Here is a 19,559-nt window from a genome sequence, read left to right as displayed (position 1 = left end):
GGAGATGCACAAGCAATGCCTTTCGGGACGGATTCCGCGTTTTTGGGGCTGTTCCAGAAGCTAAAGCTCCTTAGCGCGTCCAGTTACTGAAGACTTGACGCGCTATTCGCATCCGTGGATCGACTTCAGCGCCTCTTGTTAGGCGGGGCGGCCCTTGTAAGTGAGCTGCTTAGCGGTCAGGCTCTCGCTACCAAATTCGGTGGGTACCTGTAAACACCTGTAACCATACCCATTGATCAATAACATCGGCATCAATGAATGAAATATCCAGATTTTTATATAAACGAGTGCATGTATGATGAATTTCAACAGCAAGTTCCACTAGAATACGATTCGTGAGCTATATAAACGCTTCAGTAGCAAAATAAAACCATCAGATCTTCTGCAGTCCCAGCTTTGCAACCAATGCTTCCGCAACATCTTTCGCAAACCCTCCATCGTTGACATCTCTATCATCCTCAACAATCTTGATGCCGCTGCCACTCAATCCCGACTTGACCGCCTCAAACAGCGCCTTGTCCGCCTGTTGATCCTCAAATGGACCTCCAGGAACGGCAATCATACTGACTCCCCCCTTGGGAATCCACACTTCAATCATGTCCGGCCTCTTTGTCTTGCTGAGCTTCTGGGCAATGAAGGCTCCAATCTCACGACACTCATCCGGCGAGGTCCTCAGCAGCGTCACGGTTGGATTGTGCTCATATATGACTCTTCCCTCATGTTTTTCCGGCAACGTGTTTCTCGGCCCAAAATTGACCATGTCGAGAGCCCCCAAGGAGACAATGTTTGGCAGACTGGTTTCAACAGCAGCATCCAGCCGTCCCTCTCCAGCCGAGAGCACGCCGCCAAACAGGTGGTCGCAAATCTCCGTCGTCGTGAGATCGATGACTGCGTCGAGCTGGCCCTCGCGAATGAGGCGCTCCATTGCGCTTCCTCCAGTGCCAACGGCGTGGAAAACATAAGTCTCGACGGGGTAGTTGGACTCGAGATGCGAGCGAATGGCGTCGACTCCGGGCGTTGTCACACCAAACATGGTAATGCCCACCCGCCACTTCTTCATCGACTCCGACTCCTCTGCTGCACCGTATCTTTTCTTGTTCCGTCTGGCAGCGTATGAGAGCGCGGCGCTTGCAATCGCCGCTCCGGCATTGCTGAGAATGTCGCGTAAGATGGGGTTCAGCCCGGCAATATCGACAACAGAATGCATCAGGGCAATGTCCGTCTCGCCGACAATGGGCCTGGTATCGCCGCTCGCCATTGTCGAAACGATGAGCTTGGGGAATCCAACCGGAAGCACATCACGCATAACGGCAGCGGAGAGCGCCGTGCCACTGGAGCCTCCTGCACAGACGATGCCATGGATGAGGCCCTGCTGGTATAGTCCTTTCACAGCTTGAGAGGCGCAGTCGGTCATGAGCGTTACGAATTCACCTCTGGTCAAGTCTGCTATCGCGTCCTTGCCCTTGGCCTTGCCCCTGCCAAAGGTGGACAAGAGCTCATACTGCGGAATGGCAATGGCATTGTGGGCACACCGATTCCGTCCGACGTCTATGAGGAGCGTCTGAACTCCTCCTGCGGTTTCTTCAACCCTCTCGCGAAGAAAGAGAAGCTCCTGCAGCTTGGTATCGCAGGTCCCGATGATTACAACCGTAGCAATTTTGGACATTGTGAAGACGTGTATACTTGAAGAAGGGAAAGGGAAGAAGCGGGGTATGCATGAGTTACGACGACATTTTAATACGTTTCCAATGTCTCAGATCCGGTTCGCTTGTGCTTCCTGGATAATCCTACACACTAAACAATGAAGCTTACAATCCCTATGAAAATCACAGTGGCAATGCGTGACGGCCATTTGAGTTCGATTTGGTGGAGACCCGATCTGGCATCAACAAAGTCCAGCATGGCTATCCCCGGCTAGTCCCCGCTGTGTCCAGTTCCGGTCAAGGTCTGCTGTTATAAATGACGATGGGAATCATGGATCCAACAAGCGGCGGTCTCTCTGAGCTGGAGCCGGACAAGGCGCTTGCAAACTGAGTCAGAGCTGCTTTTTCTCTATTCTGGTTAGCACCCAACCCAATTCATCTTCGTCTTCATCTTCGTCTTCATCTTCGTCAGCCATGGCTCCGCCTACAGACAGAGAGAAGATCCTCGCCAGCCTCAGGGCCCGAATCGCCGCCGGCAAGTCCATCGTCGGAGCCGGCGCCGGCATTGGCCTGTCCGCCAAATTCATCGAGGCCGGCGGCGGCGACCTCATCATCATTTACAACAGCGGCCGCTTCCGCATGGCCGGTCGCGGGTCGCTGTCCGGACTGATGCCCTACGGAGATGCCAACGGGATAGTGGTGGAAATGGTACGATGTCTCATATCCTAGTTAAGTGGCTTCATGTGATGTTGACAATGGTCAATGGCAGGCAAATGAAGTACTCCCCGTGGTCAAGCACACGCCCGTCATCGCCGGCGTCTGCGGCACAGATCCCTTCCGCAACATGACGACGTTTCTGAAGCAGCTCCGCGACCTGGGCTTCGCCGGAGTCCAAAACTTCCCCACCGTCGGGCTCATCGACGGGCAGTTTAGGGCCAACCTCGAGGAGACGGGAATGGGATACGACTTGGAGGTCGACATGATCCGCGAGGCTCACTCACTCAATCTGCTCACCACGCCCTACGTGTTCAATGTCGAGGAGAGCAAGAAGATGGCTCATGCCGGCGCCGACGTCCTCGTTGCGCACATGGGCCTCACAACGAGCGGCTCCATAGGTGCTACTACGGGTAAGACGCTGGACGAGTGCGTCAAGCTGATTCAGGAGATTCGCGATGCAGCTGTCAAGATCAACCCGGATATCATTGTGCTGTGTCATGGAGGCCCGATTGCGGCACCGAAAGACGCCGAGTACGTCCTCAGCCGGACAAAGGGAGTTCATGGGTTCTACGGAGCGAGCTCGATGGAGAGATTGCCGGTCGAGACGGCGATTACAGAGATTACGAAGAGTTTCAAGGCGCTGAAGCCTAGTAAGCTGTAGTATGGATTCTATTACTAGCCAGATGTATTGAAACGTGGGGGCTTGTTGGACGTGAATAACGACACACACATCATCACACTAAATAATTGCTTCAACTACTCCGTATAATAAAAACAAAATCGTTTCCTTATTAAGATCTCAGTACGGAATTATTATCTATTTAATATTATCAACATTATATGCAGCCCGGATACACATACGAGTATATGCACATCAAGACCGACTCCATTCCAATTACGCGTCCCTCGACATTTCGCCGAAGCCGCCTATCCCGCCTACCCTGCACCGCGCCCCCCAAAATTCATTTCATGCAACATCGCCAAATCTCAACTCAGCCTCAATCTTCAAATCTCATCCTCCAACTCACCCTTAGAACAGCACCCCCTTTTCAACAAACTCGTCGTCATTCTTCCACATACATCCGCCACAGTCTCTTCTTCATGGCCGAGTCTTTCATAAAATAAAATAAACCCTCATCGCGCTCTGCCATCTCATCACGTCTCCCGGCGCAACATGCCTTCTGTGCGCTCTGCCAACGGAGGCGACCCGACTGCTTCCATGGGCCCCTTGGCTAGGTTCTGGAGAGTGAGTTGAGACTATCTTCGTCTGAATATTCGTCTTATTTTTCTCTCGAGGCTGACTTGGCTGTTTTTCTTCTTCTGTCGCATATAGACGACTCATGCGCCAGACTATGTCGGCTTCCTAATCCTCCTTGCAGGATGGATCATGGTGCGCTCTCAAACACGACTATGCATCTTCGTCCCCTTAACTAAACAACTACTCCAGATTATGCTCTTCGTCAATCCTTTCCACCGCATGTTCTTCATCAATGATCTGCGCATCTCGTATCCCTACGCCGAACATGAGCGAGTCTCCGTCCGTACGTCTCCCCTGACCCCGTATGCCGCTGTCAGTTTCATCCTCTCCCCTCTAACATGATCAATCTCTTTCCATCTTTTCACCAAAAACAGCTCTCAACTTCCTCTACGCCCTCTTTATTCCTCTAGGCGCCCTCATCGCCTACAACACCGTCACCCGTGCCTCCACCCACAAGCACGAGGCCACATATCTCTCCCTGGCCATCTCCATCGTCCTCTCCTCCTTCATCACAGATATTGTCAAGAATGCCGTCGGACGCCCCCGGCCCGACCTTCTCGCCCGCTGCCAGCCCTCCGCCGACACAAAGCCAAACGTCCTCGTCACAATGGCCGTCTGCACCGCCCCCGACGGCCACACCCTCCAGGACGGCTGGCGCTCCTTTCCCTCCGGCCACTCGTCCTTCTCCTTCGCCGGCCTCGGATTTCTCAGCCTCTTCCTCGCCGGCCAACTCCACGTCTTCAATTACTACACCGGTGGCCGCGATCTCAGCCGCGCCCTCATCTGCTTATCCCCCCTCATCGGAGCGGCCCTGATAGCAATCTCGCGGTGCGAAGACTATCGCCACGATGTCTATGACGTCTGTGTCGGATCAGCACTGGGCATGACGGTTGCGTATTGGAGCTATAGGCGGCATTTCCCCAAGCTGACGAGCCCTACTTGTGATGAGCCTCATCCTCACCCGGCCGCCGAGGCTCAGCCAGGATGGCAGCGCGTGCGAGACGAAGAAGAGCAAGGTAGTGAACTAGCCTTCCCACTAGGAACTCGACGAAGTTGAGGCGGCTTGAGGCTAATGTTGAGATTTCATATTGTGCAATGTAGTATAAGCATAGCCGGAAGAGTTTGTCTTTATGTAAATAGCTACCAACTCCACCATCTACCGCCCTGTCCCTTTAAGAAAAGGGGATCGTCAAAAGTATATAGGGATTTCCTTGTGTTCTTTTTTTTTTGTCTTTACCGCTTCTACTTTTTGGATATGCGGCATGCTTACATCACAGGACTCCCTGTAGTCAAGTCAAACTCATCTTGGGACATGTTGTCGTATTGTTACAGGGGCCATTTGTTCTTTTTGTGTCATTAAGCGCCCATTCTCAGTCTACTTGTTCAAAACATTCACCCGCTCTATTCATTTATTTCTCTTCCGTATCCTCGCTCTTGGCCAAGTCGTGCTCCTTTAGCAGCGCCGTGATCTCGTCGGCGCTCCACAGCCTGTGGTAGATTTTACCATCCTCTGTCTGTCCCACCGTCGCAAACTCGACTACACATGCAGGGTTAGCTATCAATGAAATTTTGAAAGCAAGAGGATATCATCGGAAACTTACTCTTTTCACTGCTCAGCTTGGTAGAGTCCATAGTCTTGCTAAGAACCTTGACAGCTACACCACACGCCTCCTTAAGCGTGCAGTCTTCCTTGTAGTCCTGCTTCAACAGACTCTGCGCACTGGCATTGTTGGCGCCCGCGCTGGTGGCCTTCCATCCGCCGTAATTTCCTGAGGGATTGCTGAGGTACAGCTGGAACTGTCTCCGGGGATCCCAGCCGGCATAGATGAAGGAAACGCCAAACGGTCGCAGACCACCGTGCTGTGTGTAGCCCTGCTTCAGATCGCACAGCTTGCGCACCAGCTGCTCGCAGGGGATGTCTTCGTTGTACGTGAGGAGGTATCGCTGGGCGGCCTGGCGGGCGTAGTTGATGAGGATGTTGGCGTCGGCCGTCATGCCTGCTACTGCGCAGATCATGTTGCTGCGGCGAGGGGCGAGGTGTCAGCAGAGATGATTGTATACAAATGTACGGACACGGGGTGACAAGGAGCATACTCGTTTAGTACGTAAAGCTTCTCTGCCGAGGTGTCCTGCTCCAGCAGCTTCGAAGTCACCTTTCGCTCGGCGGCCAGGACGATGCCATCCTTGGCGAGGATGCCGATGGCGGTACCGGCGTGAGAAATGGCTTCTAGTGCATATTCGACCTGGTACAGACGACCTTCGGGGGAGAAGATGGTGGTCTACAGCACGCGGGTTAGCCTGCATCGAGTCTGATGGTTGATTTGGTCGCCCTTGGATTGGAGCTCAGGCTGAACGCACTCGGGAATCGTAACGGCGGGACATGGTGGAGGGGCAATCTCTTTCCGATCGTGCAAGGGCTGGATGGATGTGATTTTATGTTGGGAGAGAGATTGGCTTGGTTGGATTTGCGACGAGGCAGGGCAAATCTCGAGGCTGAAGCGAGGATTTGGGAGAGGTTGAGAAGGTGGTTCTGGACTATGGAGGGGAACAAGGCCGGCGTCACTTGCAGAGCTCCAGGCACGACCGCCGCGTAGGTACTGCTTGCTAAAGCTGTGGCAGATACCCTGTACCCTGGAGCTCTGCAGGCGTTGGCGGGGCTGAGTCAGCAGCTGTAGAGGAACGAATGGTGCTACAAGATAGGTATCGTTAGTGCCTGAGGCAGCAGTTAGTACTGCGTAGCGCAAAATGGACACAAGGCTGAAGACAACGGGTTGTTTAGCCGAGGCTGTGCCGTACGCGACAAACGAAAACTGCACAGTAAATTTCATTGCCCCTCATGACTAAGCTCCGTCATCCCATCGCCGTTGAGATCAGCCTTTTGCTTGGGCATTCATTCACCTGGCCGTCAAGATTCCAAACGCCAATCGCCACGGCTTTCTCGCTGCGGCTTCGGCTTCCCTCTTAACTGCGTCATCCCTCCTGCTTCCTTTTGCGCCAGCTGCTCTGCTTTGATCCTGCTCTACCCCAGATCAAGACACGCTGCTTTGCGGCATCATCACCCGCTTGCGACGCTCGGCATTTCGTCTCATCTCATCTCGTCCATCTCACCGTCATCGGAGACGCATCCTTGACACGCTGTTATCTGCACTATCTATCAAATCCACATCCATCCAGGCGTCTCTCTAGAGCTGCTGAATACTCAATACTCGATACTCGATACTCGACATTCGATATTCGATACACTCGACATTCGTTCTAACCACCATCAATCCGTCCCTCTCCTCTTCAGCCCCAAATCCTGCCTCAACTCTCCCCCAGCTGCCCACATCTGCCGCCACCTGTCTAGCATCCCCAGGCCTCCAGAGACCAAAAAGACGCGCGCCACCCGCTCGTCCTTCTATTTGTATCCACTCCAAGGGGCTCCCGGAACCCCACGCAAGCTGCCGTCATCACCAACACAAGCTTCGATATTTTTTTTTTCTCCTTCACAAGCTAAATCGGCACGCGCTGCCTCTGTAGCAGCTTCACACGCCGCTCGCCATCCCATAGCTGCCCAAGAAGAGCTGGTCGCTGGATTTGGACCTCGCGCTGCAATTAGGCCTATTTTTTCTTTTCTTTTCTTCTTCTTGCCGAGGGGAGGAATTGTTGTTTTAGCTGTCTGTGACTACCTACTAGTTGCCGTCTTTGCCTGTTTTGTAAATCTCCAATGCCCGTCTGAAGCGAAGCGCAAGAATTTTTTCTGCCATCTCGCGTTCGCTTCCACAGTAGAATTTGCATCGCATTAGTTGGATCTGCGGCGACGCCTTTGCGCGTGCTCCATTGCCATGTCTGGTAAGCTAAAAACAAAACCACAAGAGCCGACGATTCTCCTCAATCGATCAAGCTGGCGTTGAGATGCGATTCATCGGGCTGGTCGCGCGAGAGAGATGCACCGTCGCAGAGGAGAGAGGAGACACTTTGCTAACAGCAGCCGTCACACAGGAGAAGCCGAACCTCGACGCTCCGTCAGAGCCACCAAGGGCCAGCACACAAAGGCCTTTGACGAGCTGGAGCCCCCCGTGCCGAAACGTCGACAGACCAAGAAGAACAAGAAGGCGGCAGTGCAGGAGAAGGAGCAGTCGCAGGACCCCGAGGAGGTCATCCGCTGCGTCTGCGGCGCCACCGAGCAAGATGAAGACTCGGGCGAGGCCTGGATCTCGTGCGAGACGTGCTTCGTGTGGCAGCACAACGTCTGTGTGGGCGTGAGCTCGTATGAGGACGAGATTCCCGACCACTACTGGTGCGAAGAGTGCAAGCCCGAGAACCACAAGGAGCTGCTCGACTCCATTGCCCGCGGCGAGAAGCTTTGGGAGGAGCGGCGAAAGGCGCACGAGGAGGAGGCCGAACGAAAGAAGAAGCGCGGCGGGCGCAAGAGAGGGAAGCGAGGTAGCGATTTTCGAGACGAGCTTGAGAAAGACGCTGCCCAGGCCAAGGCTTCACCCACTCCTGATGCCGTGTCGAGAGAGAAGAAGGACGTGACAGCCGTGGCCAAGCAGGGCAAACGGAAGGCGAGGGAGGACTCGCAAGATGCAGACGGAAAGGTATGCTATTGTCTTGTCTTGTTGAATCTAACTTGTATTTGTTCTCGACTGATGCTAACACTGATTTTCTCTATCTAGACCACCAAGATGCGCCGCGTATCGGAGGACGAGGCTGTGGCCTCTGCTTCTGCTTCTGCTTCCGCTTCCGTTTCCGTTTCTGCTTCGGCCTCTCCCCTGGTCAAGTACGCGCCGCCCGAAGACTTGACTGCATCCATCCAGGATCTTCCCGGCACGCGAATTGGTCCTGCCAAGGCGCTGAAGAAGTCGCTGGTTCACGTCATCGGATCCCTAGCCAAAAGCAACCACATCCAGCTACCTGAAGATGAAGGTGCGGAATCCCTCGCCGACAAGTATGCGCTTCAGATTGAGCGCGCCGTCTTCGACACACACCCGCTCTCCAAAGGCCAGAAGGAGTACAGCCAGCAGATAAAATCGCTGTCGTTCAACCTCAAGAACAACCCCGAGCTGTTCCAGGGCCTTTGGGGGCACGAGCACTCGCCCATGACGCTCGCCGTCATGACATCGGAGCAACTTGCCTCGGCTGAGCTGCAGAGGCAAACCGCCGAGATGAAAGCGAGGGCAGAAAAGCAGTCTATCTTGTACACTTCAGAGACCGGTCCTCGAGTGAGGCGCACGCACAAGGGCGAAGAAATTGTCGATGACGAGGGGTTGATTAGCAGCGAAGCGCCCATGCCATCTGCTGGGGGCCCTCGCTCGGGAGGAGAGGAGAGACAGGATCAGGAGCAGAGGCAGCAACAATACCAACAGGGACAACAACCACATCAACACGTTAAGCGCGAGTCGATAGGAGGAAACGAGTTCGGCGACGCCGGTCTAAGCCAGCGCTCTCCCAGCCAGTCCAACTTTGACATTGGCAAAGTCTTCTCCGCCGTCAAGTCCCCTACAGCTGCTCATCGTCGCCGACCTTCTGCGCCGGTTTTGAACACACACGGCCCCGGATTCGATCCTGATGTCGACCGAATGCTGCAGGACGAGAACGAATCGCCGCCTTACTCGCCCACAGAAGAAGCCACGGATCCCGACGTCATCTGGCGCGGCTCGCTGGCGATGAGCTCCATTGCCGATTTCCAGGCCACGGCCAAGCACATTGGAGGCGCCAACTTTGCCTCGTTTGGCCCCTGGACCAAGCTGATCCCGCGACAGATGACCGTGGCGGGCCGAATCCCGCAGCAGAGCGCCATCGAGTACCTGTGCAGCCTGCGATACAGCAATTTGACTGATATTATCGTCGTCAACATCACGCCTACATCGCCGGATGCAAAGCAGGAGTTCAACAACCTCATCAACTACTTTGTTAGCAAGAACCGCTATGGCGTTGTCGGCAATAAGGTCGCCGGCAACGTTAGGGACACGTACCTGGTGCCAGTGCCTGCTGGCGAGGACGGCCATCCCGAGTTTATGCTTAACCTTGTGGACAACTACATCCCCAAATCCCGGACCGAGCCCCTGCTGCTGGCCGTCTTTGTCTACCGGAATGAGCCGGACCAGCTGAAGCAGATGCTTCACAATGAATCATCCGTTGCGACTGGTGCGGCTGCGTCGTCGACAAGCCCGAGCCCGGTCACGGCTCAGCAACCTCCTCCTCCCGTCCCTGCACCGGCTGGATACAGCCAGCGAAGCAACTCGACGTCTGGCCCGGCCTTTTCACCAGCGACGCCCCAAATTGCATCCTCTCCATTCCCCAACGCTCCTCCAAACGGCCACGGACAATCTGCCACGCCGGTCCCCATCCCCCAGCTGCCGCATCTCAACCGCCCTGCTCCTTCTGCTCACGCTCCGGTACCGTCGTCCACTTCGTCTCAGGCCACACCCCCTGGACAACACGCACAGGCACCAGATGACCAGAGGAAACAGGCACAGCAAGATGCCGGCGTCATTACTGCGAGGGAAGTCCTGGGCCCCCTTATTAGCGTGCCTACGGTGCAGTTCATTCTCCCGCAGGCATACCAGATGACGCGACGGGAGTGGGAGGTGATCAAGACTATCATTGAGCGAGACGTTCGTGCTAGAGACGACTTGAAGTACTTGGCGGATCTCTTGGAGAAGGAAGGCACCGGAGGAAACGGAGGGAATGGAAATGGAAACGGGAACGACAATGGCCAGGGAGCGGCAACGGCAACACCGTTACCGCAGGTGGTTGCTGGAGTAGTTGGAGGAGGAGGAGGAGGAGGAGGAGGAGGAGGAGGAGGAGGAGGAGGAGGAGGAGGACCTCCGCCTGTGAGAAAAACCCAAGCATAAGGCAGAGAGAAAGAAATGAATTGTACGAGTCTGTATGAGTTTTTTTTTTTATTCATGTCCCTTGTTTGATTCTCGCCTTGTCTAGATATAGTTAGGGAATATTGCCATGTAATGCATGATACCTATTTCTGTTTCTTCGTATATATGCCTGCATGTATGTTTTATGCACACTTTGTGAGAATAACAGCTTCTTTACAACTTGTCCATTTTTTGAATATTGATGGTATTGAATGTTTCTTTTTTGTTCCATCTAGGTGAATAAACCCAACTCTGTCTTTATCTTTTCTCTCCCCTTTCTCCGTGATATACCAATGAATCCTGATGTCGCAAAAAGACAGCCCAGCAACACTCTTTCATTCCCTCCAAAGTCGTAACCCATCATTATTCATCAACTGCATGCCGGCATCCTGCATTAATAATAGCGGATACCACCTGCAATCATGGCAAAATCAACGCCATGCCTCCATCAATACCGAATTCTTCTCCTCTTTGTCCCCATTTGAACTATTGTAGTTCTCCATCTAAGCTGCTTGTGTTTCCCTTTAATCCTGCCTCGTGCTCTCTCTCTGCGCCTACATCTGGCGGTGCATTTGCATCCAGGCTTCGCACGCGGCCACAAAATCACCCGCGTCAGCTTGAGCTCTTGCAATTCGCGCTCCGTTGTCTTCCACTATTCGATAAACGCATCAGCCGCAGCCCACGCCTCGGCCTCTTTCGTTATTTCCTCGTATTCGAGCTTCTCTTTAAGTGTCCGCGTTGCCGTCGGTGATTCCGACAGAATCTGGGCAGTGGCACTTTCGCCAATCTTCTGAATCGCTGACAAGTCCAGGCTGCCCAGGCCTTCTAGCACTTTTCTCGCTTTATCGACCTGCGTGCGAATGGCGGCCGTCTCGGTGCGCGTGCGGTCAAGATGGTCCTGCATCATTTCGATGGCGGATTCGCGGGCCTGGTGTGGCCGGTACTCGTTAAGAATGTGATGGATGTTGATCAAGATGGTGCGCACGTCGGCGACCTTGGCCTCAGCGTCGGCCGCGTTGCGCGTCATGGTGCCGACCAGCTCGAGGAAGTTGAGCAGCAGCGACTTGGTCAGACGCTTGAGCTCAAAGGCACGATCGTAGTGCTTGGCGTCTTTGGCGCTGGAGGAAGCCGTTGCAGGCAGGTTTTCGATGCCCTGGTCCTCGAGAGTCGGGAGCCTGTCGTCGAGCTGGAGAGGAGAAGCACAGAGTTAGAGAGACGACTTGAAAGCACACTCATGAATCATTCTCATAGAGCCATACCATGTACTGGTCGCCAAAGACTCGCCACCGTCCATCTGCCGGTTCTGGCGGCGGCTGCAGAGCCATTAGATGCTCAGGCAGATTCGGGATTCGCACATTGTCTGCGTCCTGGCTTTGGCCATCGGCGGCTTGAGCTCGTCGCAGCTCGGCAATCTCTGCGATCCTCTCCGGCGTGAATTCCTTCCAGAAATCCGGTGGGTTTGGAAACGTCGACGCCAGTGAATGAGGCTCTTGCTGCTCCTCCATTGTTGCTCAGTCGTTCTTCTCGTCTGGATCTTGTCCAAGTGCACGTAACCCCTCCCCGCGCGGTGTCTAAGAGTCGATGGATATCACCTCATTGGAGTTTGATAGAGGGACGACGCAAGGAAGAAGCGATGCGACTGGGAACAGGAGACGCAAAGGAGTATCGAGAGTATTGATGTTGTGTGATGTGATGTATACGATGTGAAGTTCCTATAGCAGCAAGAGTAGCAGCTCGTCGCAGAAAGAAGTTACCGCTGTAGCTGCGCCGGATAAACATCGGCTCCGACGAGCTTCAGCGACCGCTGTGACGTCGAGAAGCTGAACCGCGTCCTAGAAAAAAAAAAAACCTACTAAGGTACGAGTACTAGACTAGCCGGGTCTCTGAATTAGCAGCATGGCTGTACTTGTATACGAGCTCCATCCATTGACCTGCAATTACGGCCATTGAGCAGAAGCAGAAGCGGCGCCATCATCTCATCTGATTCTTGCGCTCTTGACCAATTCATCGGGCAAACGCACCAATTGCCTCCAATCTGCTCTTCTGAGGCATGTCCATACTCTAGGAAGCAGCAGCAAAGGCTTCTTTCTTTCTCCATATCCCCAGCCGACAACAGCTCAGCTCAGCTCAGCTCATCCCAGCTCGTACCAATCTCTCTCTCCCTATTCTTCTCTACTACATTCACATCACCAAGCCAGCCATGGCCGATGTTCGAGCACTTCTCCGCCAGCAGCGAGCAGCCCGTCGCATCAACCACCCATACGCCACATATTCAGACGCCGGAAAGCTGCTCTGCATCCTCTGCCGCGACCAGATCCGAGCCGAAGCCCACTGGGACGCTCATCTCCTGAGCGATAAGCACAAGAAGCGGCTCTCTGCCATATCAGCGAGCGCCAATGCCAATGACGACGACAGGGTGGAAGAAGAGAACCCAGAAAAGCACGAAGTCGAAGGAGAGGAAGAGGATGCTGAGGATCACGATGCCTTGGCGCAGAAACGGAAGCTCGACCAAGTAGCTGCAGAAGACAAGGACACAGACATAGACGACGAAGACGAGGCACGGAGGAAACGCAGTAGACCCGAGGCAGCCTCTGACAAGTCAGGCCCAGAAGAAGACAGAGCCAACCCCAAGAAGCCTCTCGTGCCCGCGCAAGGCGTCCAGGTCCAGATGCCCTCACGATCCTCAACTCCCTCGCAGCCAGCAGTGCCAAAACTGACGACTTCTCTCCCCTCCCGTCAGGCTAGCAACCTCGCCACTCCCGCATCCTCCTCCTCCATGAGCATCAACATCCAGCCACAATCCTCCACCGCCAGCCTCTCACAACAGCAATCACAGCAACCACCACAACCCACGTCTCAGGACCAGCAAGTCGATGAAGACGAATGGGCCGCCTTCGAAGCCGAAATCGCCGCCACATCCGCCGCCCAAGAATACGATGACGATGCCGTCATCTCCCGCCCCGCCATGACGGCCGAGGAGGCCGCCGCCGCAAAAGAAGCCGAAGAACAGGCCACCCAGGATCCAGAGTCTCGCAAGTCCAAGGCTGACGCCGATCTGGAAGACGAGCGCGAGGAAGCCACCCGAGCGCTCGAGGACGAGTTTGAGGAGATGCAGGAGCTCGAGGCCCGCGTCCAGCGCCTAAAGGAGAAGCGCGAGGCGTTGATGCGGAAGAGGGGCGAAAGTCTCAGCCAGGGCCAGGCCGCAGCAGAAGCCGATGATCTTCGGACGACGACCAAGCTTCCGTCCGATCCACAGGACAAAGGGAAAGAAAATGTCCAAGCGACTGGCAATTCTATCAAGGCAGAGACCGATGATGATGACGACGAAGATGATGATGAAGAAGATGACTGGGATGGCTTCCGCTTCCGAACAGGGCGGTAGAACGAGCAAGCGAACAACGGGAGGTGCCACGACGACGCTGGCAGGATATGAATGCATAAAGCCATGTTAATTTTCTTCTTTTCTTCTGCTTACCACTCTTTGGATTATACCTAGACCACTAATGCATGGATCCGGCGTAGACGTCACTTGAATAGATGCTAGCATCTATTACTTTCATAGCCAAAAAAGCAATCAATATCAGCTATATACCTAGGTATAACCAGGTCTTCAAACCCAAGATTCCAATGGTTACTTAATAGTAGCCGAGAGAGAACTAATCAAAACCAAAATAAATTCGACCAAGCAAATCGACGGGGTATATATATATATATGAAGAAGCCAAAATTTCCAAAGAAAACTCACCCAAAAAAGCCATTCAGTCTGGCACGATAATTGGAAGGCAAAAGGGAAGGGAAAACACACACTCGACTGACCATCATCACCAACCTCTGCTCCCATCAACGGGCAGCTGGCCACGGCCATGAACCGGCAACTCGCCACGGCTCATCCTCTCCCAAAAGCGGCGCAGTTTCCAGACGCGGCCGACGCCGAGTATCTCGTCCGACCTGCGCGCATCTTCTGCTCGCTCGTTGACTTGACGCTTCCACTTGACGGAAATCCACCGCCTCAGGCCGTCTTTGATACGTTCCTTTTCAATGCTTTTGCGCTTGGCTACGAGACCTGGTGCAATGTGCACAGGGAACATGCCTGGCACGCACTCCTGAGGCAACACACATCGCTGGACAAGGTCTCTCGCGGAAAGCCGCGAGGCAAGGCGACGCGAGAGGCGGATGGAGATGAGTGACCGTGCCAACCGCCGTGATATGATGGTGTTTTGGGTCAGGAAGATGGATCGGGACATGAGATCACCAAGAGACGGGCGGCACGGAGAGTTGAGAAACGAGGTCAGCAGAAATCGGGCGTTGCGGAGGCGGTAGTGGTGGAGGAGAGGGTCAAGAGAGATTGTGCGAAGGCGATGGCACGTCTATGCTACCTAGTCAGCAAACGGAGACTTCCGCAACAAGCCTAATGACAACAATCACAGGGATAAGATGTTGGGGCTAGCATGGCTCTCTCTTTTTTTCTTCTTCTTTCTCTCTTCTTTTGTGCATATAGCGTGTGTGTGTAGCGAGTGATCCGGGGTCAGTCAGTCAGCACGGCACGACACGGCAAAGCACTTACACGAGACGCACGCAACAAGTCATCGACATCGAGGAAGCTCGCAATGAGAGCCAAGACCTCGCTTGGCAAAGTCTCCAGACATGGCGGTGACGAGACGCTACCGAGAATAGCGAGGGCGGATGAAAGCCCGGATAGTGACGAGAACACGTCTTGAGATCCACCAGCAGATGTGGCGGCCTCACAGCTATCGAGAGTCGTATGAGCTACTGGTGCAACGGCAGAGCTGGCACCATCCACGTAGGCATTGCCAGGGGTCGATACTCTCATGAGGAGCTGGGTCTGGGCCGCAAACTGGGCCGTTGAGTTGGCCATTGTAGCGGCTATTTGGACTCTGGATGACGATTTTGGCGTCGGTGCCGGGGAGGGAGCTGCAGCAGTTGCAAAGACACACGCCTCCTCCGGGGTCTTTTGGTATCTAGCCGGTCAATAAGACCAAGGATGTGTGTAATCGTGCTAAGAGAGGTATGTAGGATGCGTGTATGTATGAGTGCCTGTATGCACGTATGCATGCATGCGTGTATGTGTACGTGTGTAGGTAGGATTGTCAAGCGAATATCAGCGATAGGCTAGCCAAGCATGACATCAACACGGGCGAATCAATACCAAATGGTTTCAGGGGAGCTGCTTCACTTCTCCGCCGCTTTGCTGGCGTGTCTGATGCCCGAGTACCCAGTCCCTTTGGTCTGGTTGGTTATTTCGCCAGTGCCCGGCTTAGCATTGGCTTGTTGTTTTCTCGCCACCAATGCAGTGAAAAGCGACAAGCACACACCTGTATCGAGATTTCGATTCCTGCAACTCTATGCCGGTGGTATCTTGGTATCTGGATTTGGGGAAACAGGAGGAAAAGAGAGAGGGAATAGAATAACACAATTCACTGTTTCACAAAAGTCTTGCCGCCCCTTGATGTCTTTTTCTCTTCTCCTTGAGAAACACGAGTTTGATCGAGCGCATCTATCTGGAATAGTACGAAGCAAATATGAAACAAAACCAGGGGGATCGGCACGGGAGAGTGAGAAAGAAGCAAGGTACAGTAGCTATCGTGGCGGTATCTTGACCAGATCACTGTTCTTGTGATGATGTATGGGTCTGGGCTACAGAGCCCTGCTTGTCTCAAGTATTGAGATGGTAGCTTTGGTAATAGAGAAGTCAAGGGAGGCCAAGGTCTCTCGCACTCGCGTATAAGCCATGCACAACGTACGAGTCGCAGTTGTATAGATAGGTGCCAAGGCAAGGCTGGCTGTGAGGTATGCCAAGTACCGGTAAGCTGTACGAGTACTCAGACGGTGCAAGAGATGGGAGATAACAATCTGCAGTAGTTTCCGGACCAGAACGCGCTTGTCGGAAGCAGCCGGACCCTGGGCAGGTGAAGTTGTCACCGTGCAACGGGTGCAAGGTCTGACTGTTGCTTTGCCAAAGCTGCCAGCAGTACTGGCCTAGGCTGCTGCTGATGCCGCTGATGCCGCGGATGCAGAGGCCTGTCGAACTTCTGGTGCTGGTGCTGCCGCCGTCGGTTCTGCTGGTGAGCAGGCAGTGGGCAAAGGCTGCGTGCTGGATGCAAGTCCCATGTAGGCGTGATGCGGTGTCGCTCTGGACCGCAGAGACGATGCAGAGACAACAGCGTCGCCGCCGCCGTCTGTCTGTCTGCTGTCGTCGACGGCCTTGTCTAGCGTGCTCTGCTGCTTCTGCCGGGTTTGCTAGCGGCCTGCCGTTTGCTCGGCTAGTATGGGGATGGAGAGCTGCTGTTCTCGCGTGTGCGTGTGCGTCTGGCTCTGCGCCTGCTTGTGCGTCTGCCTCGCTTCTGCGTGTGCGTGTGCGTGTGCGTGTCTGCGAGATGACGAAAGCGACAACAAGCGGCAGCCGGACCCGATATTGAGGCCCAAAGCCGGGGGAAACGAGGGAAACGAGGGAAACGGACAAGAGGAGGAGAAGAAGAAGAAGACGAAGAAGATGGAGATGGAGGGAGATGGAGAAAGAAGGCGGCGTACTAAGGCTGTTGAGCAGCAGGTAGATTTTGTCTGCCTTGACGTGAAGCCGATAAGATAGCCTGGGATCCAATATCAAGAGGTTGCAAGCAGGAGGAGGGAACTGGCAGCTGCCGTTGTGGCTCAGTCGGGCGCTGCTGCCGAGTGCCAGCGCAGTCTCGACACTCTGCTCTAGCGCTGTTAGTGTCTGTTAGCGATGCTTCTTCACCCATGAACCTGCTATAGCAGTCCACGCCATCAAAATAGACCACTAGACGGTACATACGAATCCGACTTCACCTCAGCTGCTGGAGTCGATGGGATGCGGTGCGGGGGGGGTTGCGTCAGGCCTTGCAGGCACCAGACGGCGCTGTACTGTACCATACTGTACTGTATACCTACTGTACGAAATCTTGCCCTGTGCCAGTAGCTGTACAAGTATGTACCAGTAGCTGTTCCAGTGTGCAGATCACATCAGGCTTCTGCTCTTCCCTATGTCAAGTATCCGGTACCTTGACCCCTACGCGCCTCTGATGGCGGGGGTACCTGGCATCGATCAGTGGGGTTCGCTCGACCAAGCAGCCGCGCAAAAGCCGCTAGCGATAGTGCGATAGCGCACCGGTGGGCTCCGTTTAGCGCTCCGTCGGGCGGATGCTACCTGTGCTCTCAGGTATCGTGCCATCCAAGCACCGGCACGGATCAGGTACCGAGTACTCAGGTCATACCACCGGCTCTGCTGCATCGAGGTTCAAAAGGGACCGCAACGAATAGGTACCTGGTATGGACAGGTATCGTCCATGATACAGCCTTTAGGTATCGTGAGCCTGGCAAAATACAAAGAAAAAGAGAAATGTACGAGTACTGTAATAAAGCCGAAGAAGAAAGGATACTCGATAGGGATCATCCTTGTAATCCATCGCACTGCATCCCTAAAAGCGGCCGTCCATCGTACCACAGCTCGACACGGCCCGGCCACTTACACGGCCTCCGTCTCGCCGAGGCCAGCAAAGTCCGGTTTCAACTTGCTAAAAATCCCTCCATTAGAAACTCAACAGATCGTGAGACGTCTATCTATAATACCTGTACACGTAGTAATAAAATACTGGATAAATAACCCACAGGGCTATTACTCGCTTAGAACAATGGTGGGGAAGAGGAAACAAGTCCATCTGTCGCTTATAGGCGGAATCGAACAAACACGAGGCCGAGGCTGACACGACAAAATCACGACCACATCAGCCAGCGAATCGAACAACATGGAGCGTGCTCCGTACAGTAAAGAGAGCATAATGTAATGTACGAACAACGGTAGCATCGAGCAATCAATCAATCACACCGCCAGGGCTTTGTACTGTACAAACCGTCAGCGAGGCTGTGACGAACAAGGTGCGGAGCAACAACATCCCTGCAAACCGCCGCCGTCACATTTGGCGCCGCCAACGTTGAGCACTAACCGTTTGACGCTCTCCACGTATCCACGCAGCTGCAATTAGTTCCAATAGGCATCTGTAAAGAGACATCATGCTTGCCAGGTGATCGTCGTTGTGAGAGTACATACTTGTAATTATCAAATCCGTTCTTGTTCTGCTCTCAGCGAGAACGCAAAAGCATCGTCTTCAGAGTCTCCCCAGCTTCATCAGCCGCGGTCTCACAACCGCCCCTCATCGTTAGTTCCAGCAAAGAGGAAGGGAAGAAAAAGGAAGGAAAAAGAATAGAGACACAACGACAAATCTCACCTTTGCAACAATCTTCCCGTGTCAACCCTTCCATCTCCAACTCCGTCTCCCGCCTCCGCCGCGCCGCCCCGGTTTCCCTTCAACCCCCTAACCCATCTTCTCCCGTCTCCTCCAACTCATCATGACGTGGCGAGGAACCAACCCAAAAAACCACCACAAGTTCTTCCAAATGACACTCGCTCACGCCCTCATCTCCGTACCTCAACCTTGTACTCGTATGCAACCATCTCCAACGCTCATCGCAAACCCACAATCCGCGCCCCCGAATAGCCCCGGTCCATGTCATTCAAGTGGAAACGTGCCTCCATTTCCTTCTGCCTAGCGCCATCACACACCACCAGCCAAATCACTCACATTGCACTTATGCGCCCTGCAATGCCATGCCACGCACACGTGCCGCCATCTGTATGCATTGTCCTTGCCTCGTCGCCGCCTGCGCCAAACAACTGCGTTCGTCTTCGTCCTATATCGCAAGTTAACCACCTCGGAGAGCGGAAAGGCAGACCCAAAATTTAGTTAGCTTCAGCCACATTTCTAGCTAGCGGGCAAAACGATCCTCATACCGACGTGTGTGCGTCGATATCCCGATTTTCTGTCCAAAAAAAGAACAAGAAAAAAAAAAAATACTTCAAGCCAGACGTAGTCCCCCTCGCCCATCTGACCCTAGTCGCTCCCATTGGGCTTCAATTCTCCGGGTTCCCAATCCGTGCTCATCAGGCTTCTAGACTTCTCTTTGCCCTTTCGCCTCGGCTATCCTTGTCTCCAGATACGGCCTGCTTTCTAGGCCAGGCTACCACGAAGGAGCTGTCCTAGCCGGGGTGGC

At 54.1% G+C, this 19,559-nt stretch overlaps 8 protein-coding genes across 8 annotated transcripts; 4 read left to right on the top strand and 4 right to left on the bottom strand.

Moving 5' to 3' along the window:
• Nucleotides 1-247: 247 nt before the first annotated feature.
• TRIVIDRAFT_79439 (uncharacterized protein) lies at nt 248-1,669 on the bottom strand (the record flags this gene model as incomplete). Its single annotated transcript, XM_014105578.1, has 1 exon — nt 248-1,669. The coding sequence occupies one exon, from the start codon at nt 1,664-1,666 to the stop codon at nt 374-376; it is 1,293 nt and encodes a 430-aa protein (XP_013961053.1).
• A 448-nt stretch (nt 1,670-2,117) lies between these two features.
• On the top strand, nt 2,118-3,021 carry TRIVIDRAFT_62634 (uncharacterized protein; the record flags this gene model as incomplete). The annotated part of the gene is made up of 2 exons (XM_014105577.1): nt 2,118-2,351; nt 2,413-3,021. The coding sequence occupies 2 exons, from the start codon at nt 2,118-2,120 to the stop codon at nt 3,019-3,021; spliced, it is 843 nt and encodes a 280-aa protein (XP_013961052.1).
• Nucleotides 3,022-3,403: 382 nt separating this feature from the next.
• Nucleotides 3,404-4,834, top strand: TRIVIDRAFT_72904 (uncharacterized protein; the record flags this gene model as incomplete). The annotated part of the gene is made up of 4 exons (XM_014105576.1): nt 3,404-3,606; nt 3,694-3,750; nt 3,808-3,901; nt 3,993-4,834. The coding sequence occupies 4 exons, from the start codon at nt 3,535-3,537 to the stop codon at nt 4,673-4,675; spliced, it is 906 nt and encodes a 301-aa protein (XP_013961051.1).
• Nucleotides 4,835-4,940: 106 nt separating this feature from the next.
• Nucleotides 4,941-6,074, bottom strand: TRIVIDRAFT_165883 (uncharacterized protein; the record flags this gene model as incomplete). Its single annotated transcript, XM_014105575.1, has 4 exons — nt 4,941-5,155; nt 5,220-5,638; nt 5,713-5,897; nt 5,977-6,074. The coding sequence occupies 4 exons, from the start codon at nt 5,998-6,000 to the stop codon at nt 5,028-5,030; spliced, it is 756 nt and encodes a 251-aa protein (XP_013961050.1).
• A 1,503-nt stretch (nt 6,075-7,577) lies between these two features.
• TRIVIDRAFT_113370 (uncharacterized protein) lies at nt 7,578-10,289 on the top strand (the record flags this gene model as incomplete). The annotated part of the gene is made up of 2 exons (XM_014105574.1): nt 7,578-8,198; nt 8,277-10,289. Coding segments are annotated over 2 exons (2,634 nt in total), but the record flags the coding sequence as incomplete, so codon positions are not given.
• A 740-nt stretch (nt 10,290-11,029) lies between these two features.
• TRIVIDRAFT_187825 (uncharacterized protein) lies at nt 11,030-11,980 on the bottom strand (the record flags this gene model as incomplete). Its single annotated transcript, XM_014105573.1, has 3 exons — nt 11,030-11,127; nt 11,253-11,661; nt 11,735-11,980. 3 exons carry the CDS (start codon nt 11,978-11,980, stop codon nt 11,030-11,032), a joined length of 753 nt encoding a protein of 250 aa, XP_013961048.1.
• Nucleotides 11,981-12,675: 695 nt separating this feature from the next.
• On the top strand, nt 12,676-13,857 carry TRIVIDRAFT_62629 (uncharacterized protein; the record flags this gene model as incomplete). Its single annotated transcript, XM_014105572.1, has 1 exon — nt 12,676-13,857. The coding sequence occupies one exon, from the start codon at nt 12,676-12,678 to the stop codon at nt 13,855-13,857; it is 1,182 nt and encodes a 393-aa protein (XP_013961047.1).
• Nucleotides 13,858-14,296: 439 nt separating this feature from the next.
• Nucleotides 14,297-14,842, bottom strand: TRIVIDRAFT_140408 (uncharacterized protein; the record flags this gene model as incomplete). The annotated part of the gene is made up of 1 exon (XM_014105571.1): nt 14,297-14,842. A coding segment is annotated over one exon (546 nt), but the record flags the coding sequence as incomplete, so codon positions are not given.
• Nucleotides 14,843-19,559: the final 4,717 nt, after the last annotated feature.

This window comes from Trichoderma virens (assembly GCF_000170995.1).
Source record: "Trichoderma virens Gv29-8 chromosome Unknown TRIVIscaffold_1, whole genome shotgun sequence".
Classification (NCBI taxonomy): domain Eukaryota; kingdom Fungi; phylum Ascomycota; class Sordariomycetes; order Hypocreales; family Hypocreaceae; genus Trichoderma; species Trichoderma virens.
The sequence above is the reverse complement of the archived record's forward strand: the minus strand, read 5'-3'. Positions and strand labels throughout refer to the sequence as shown.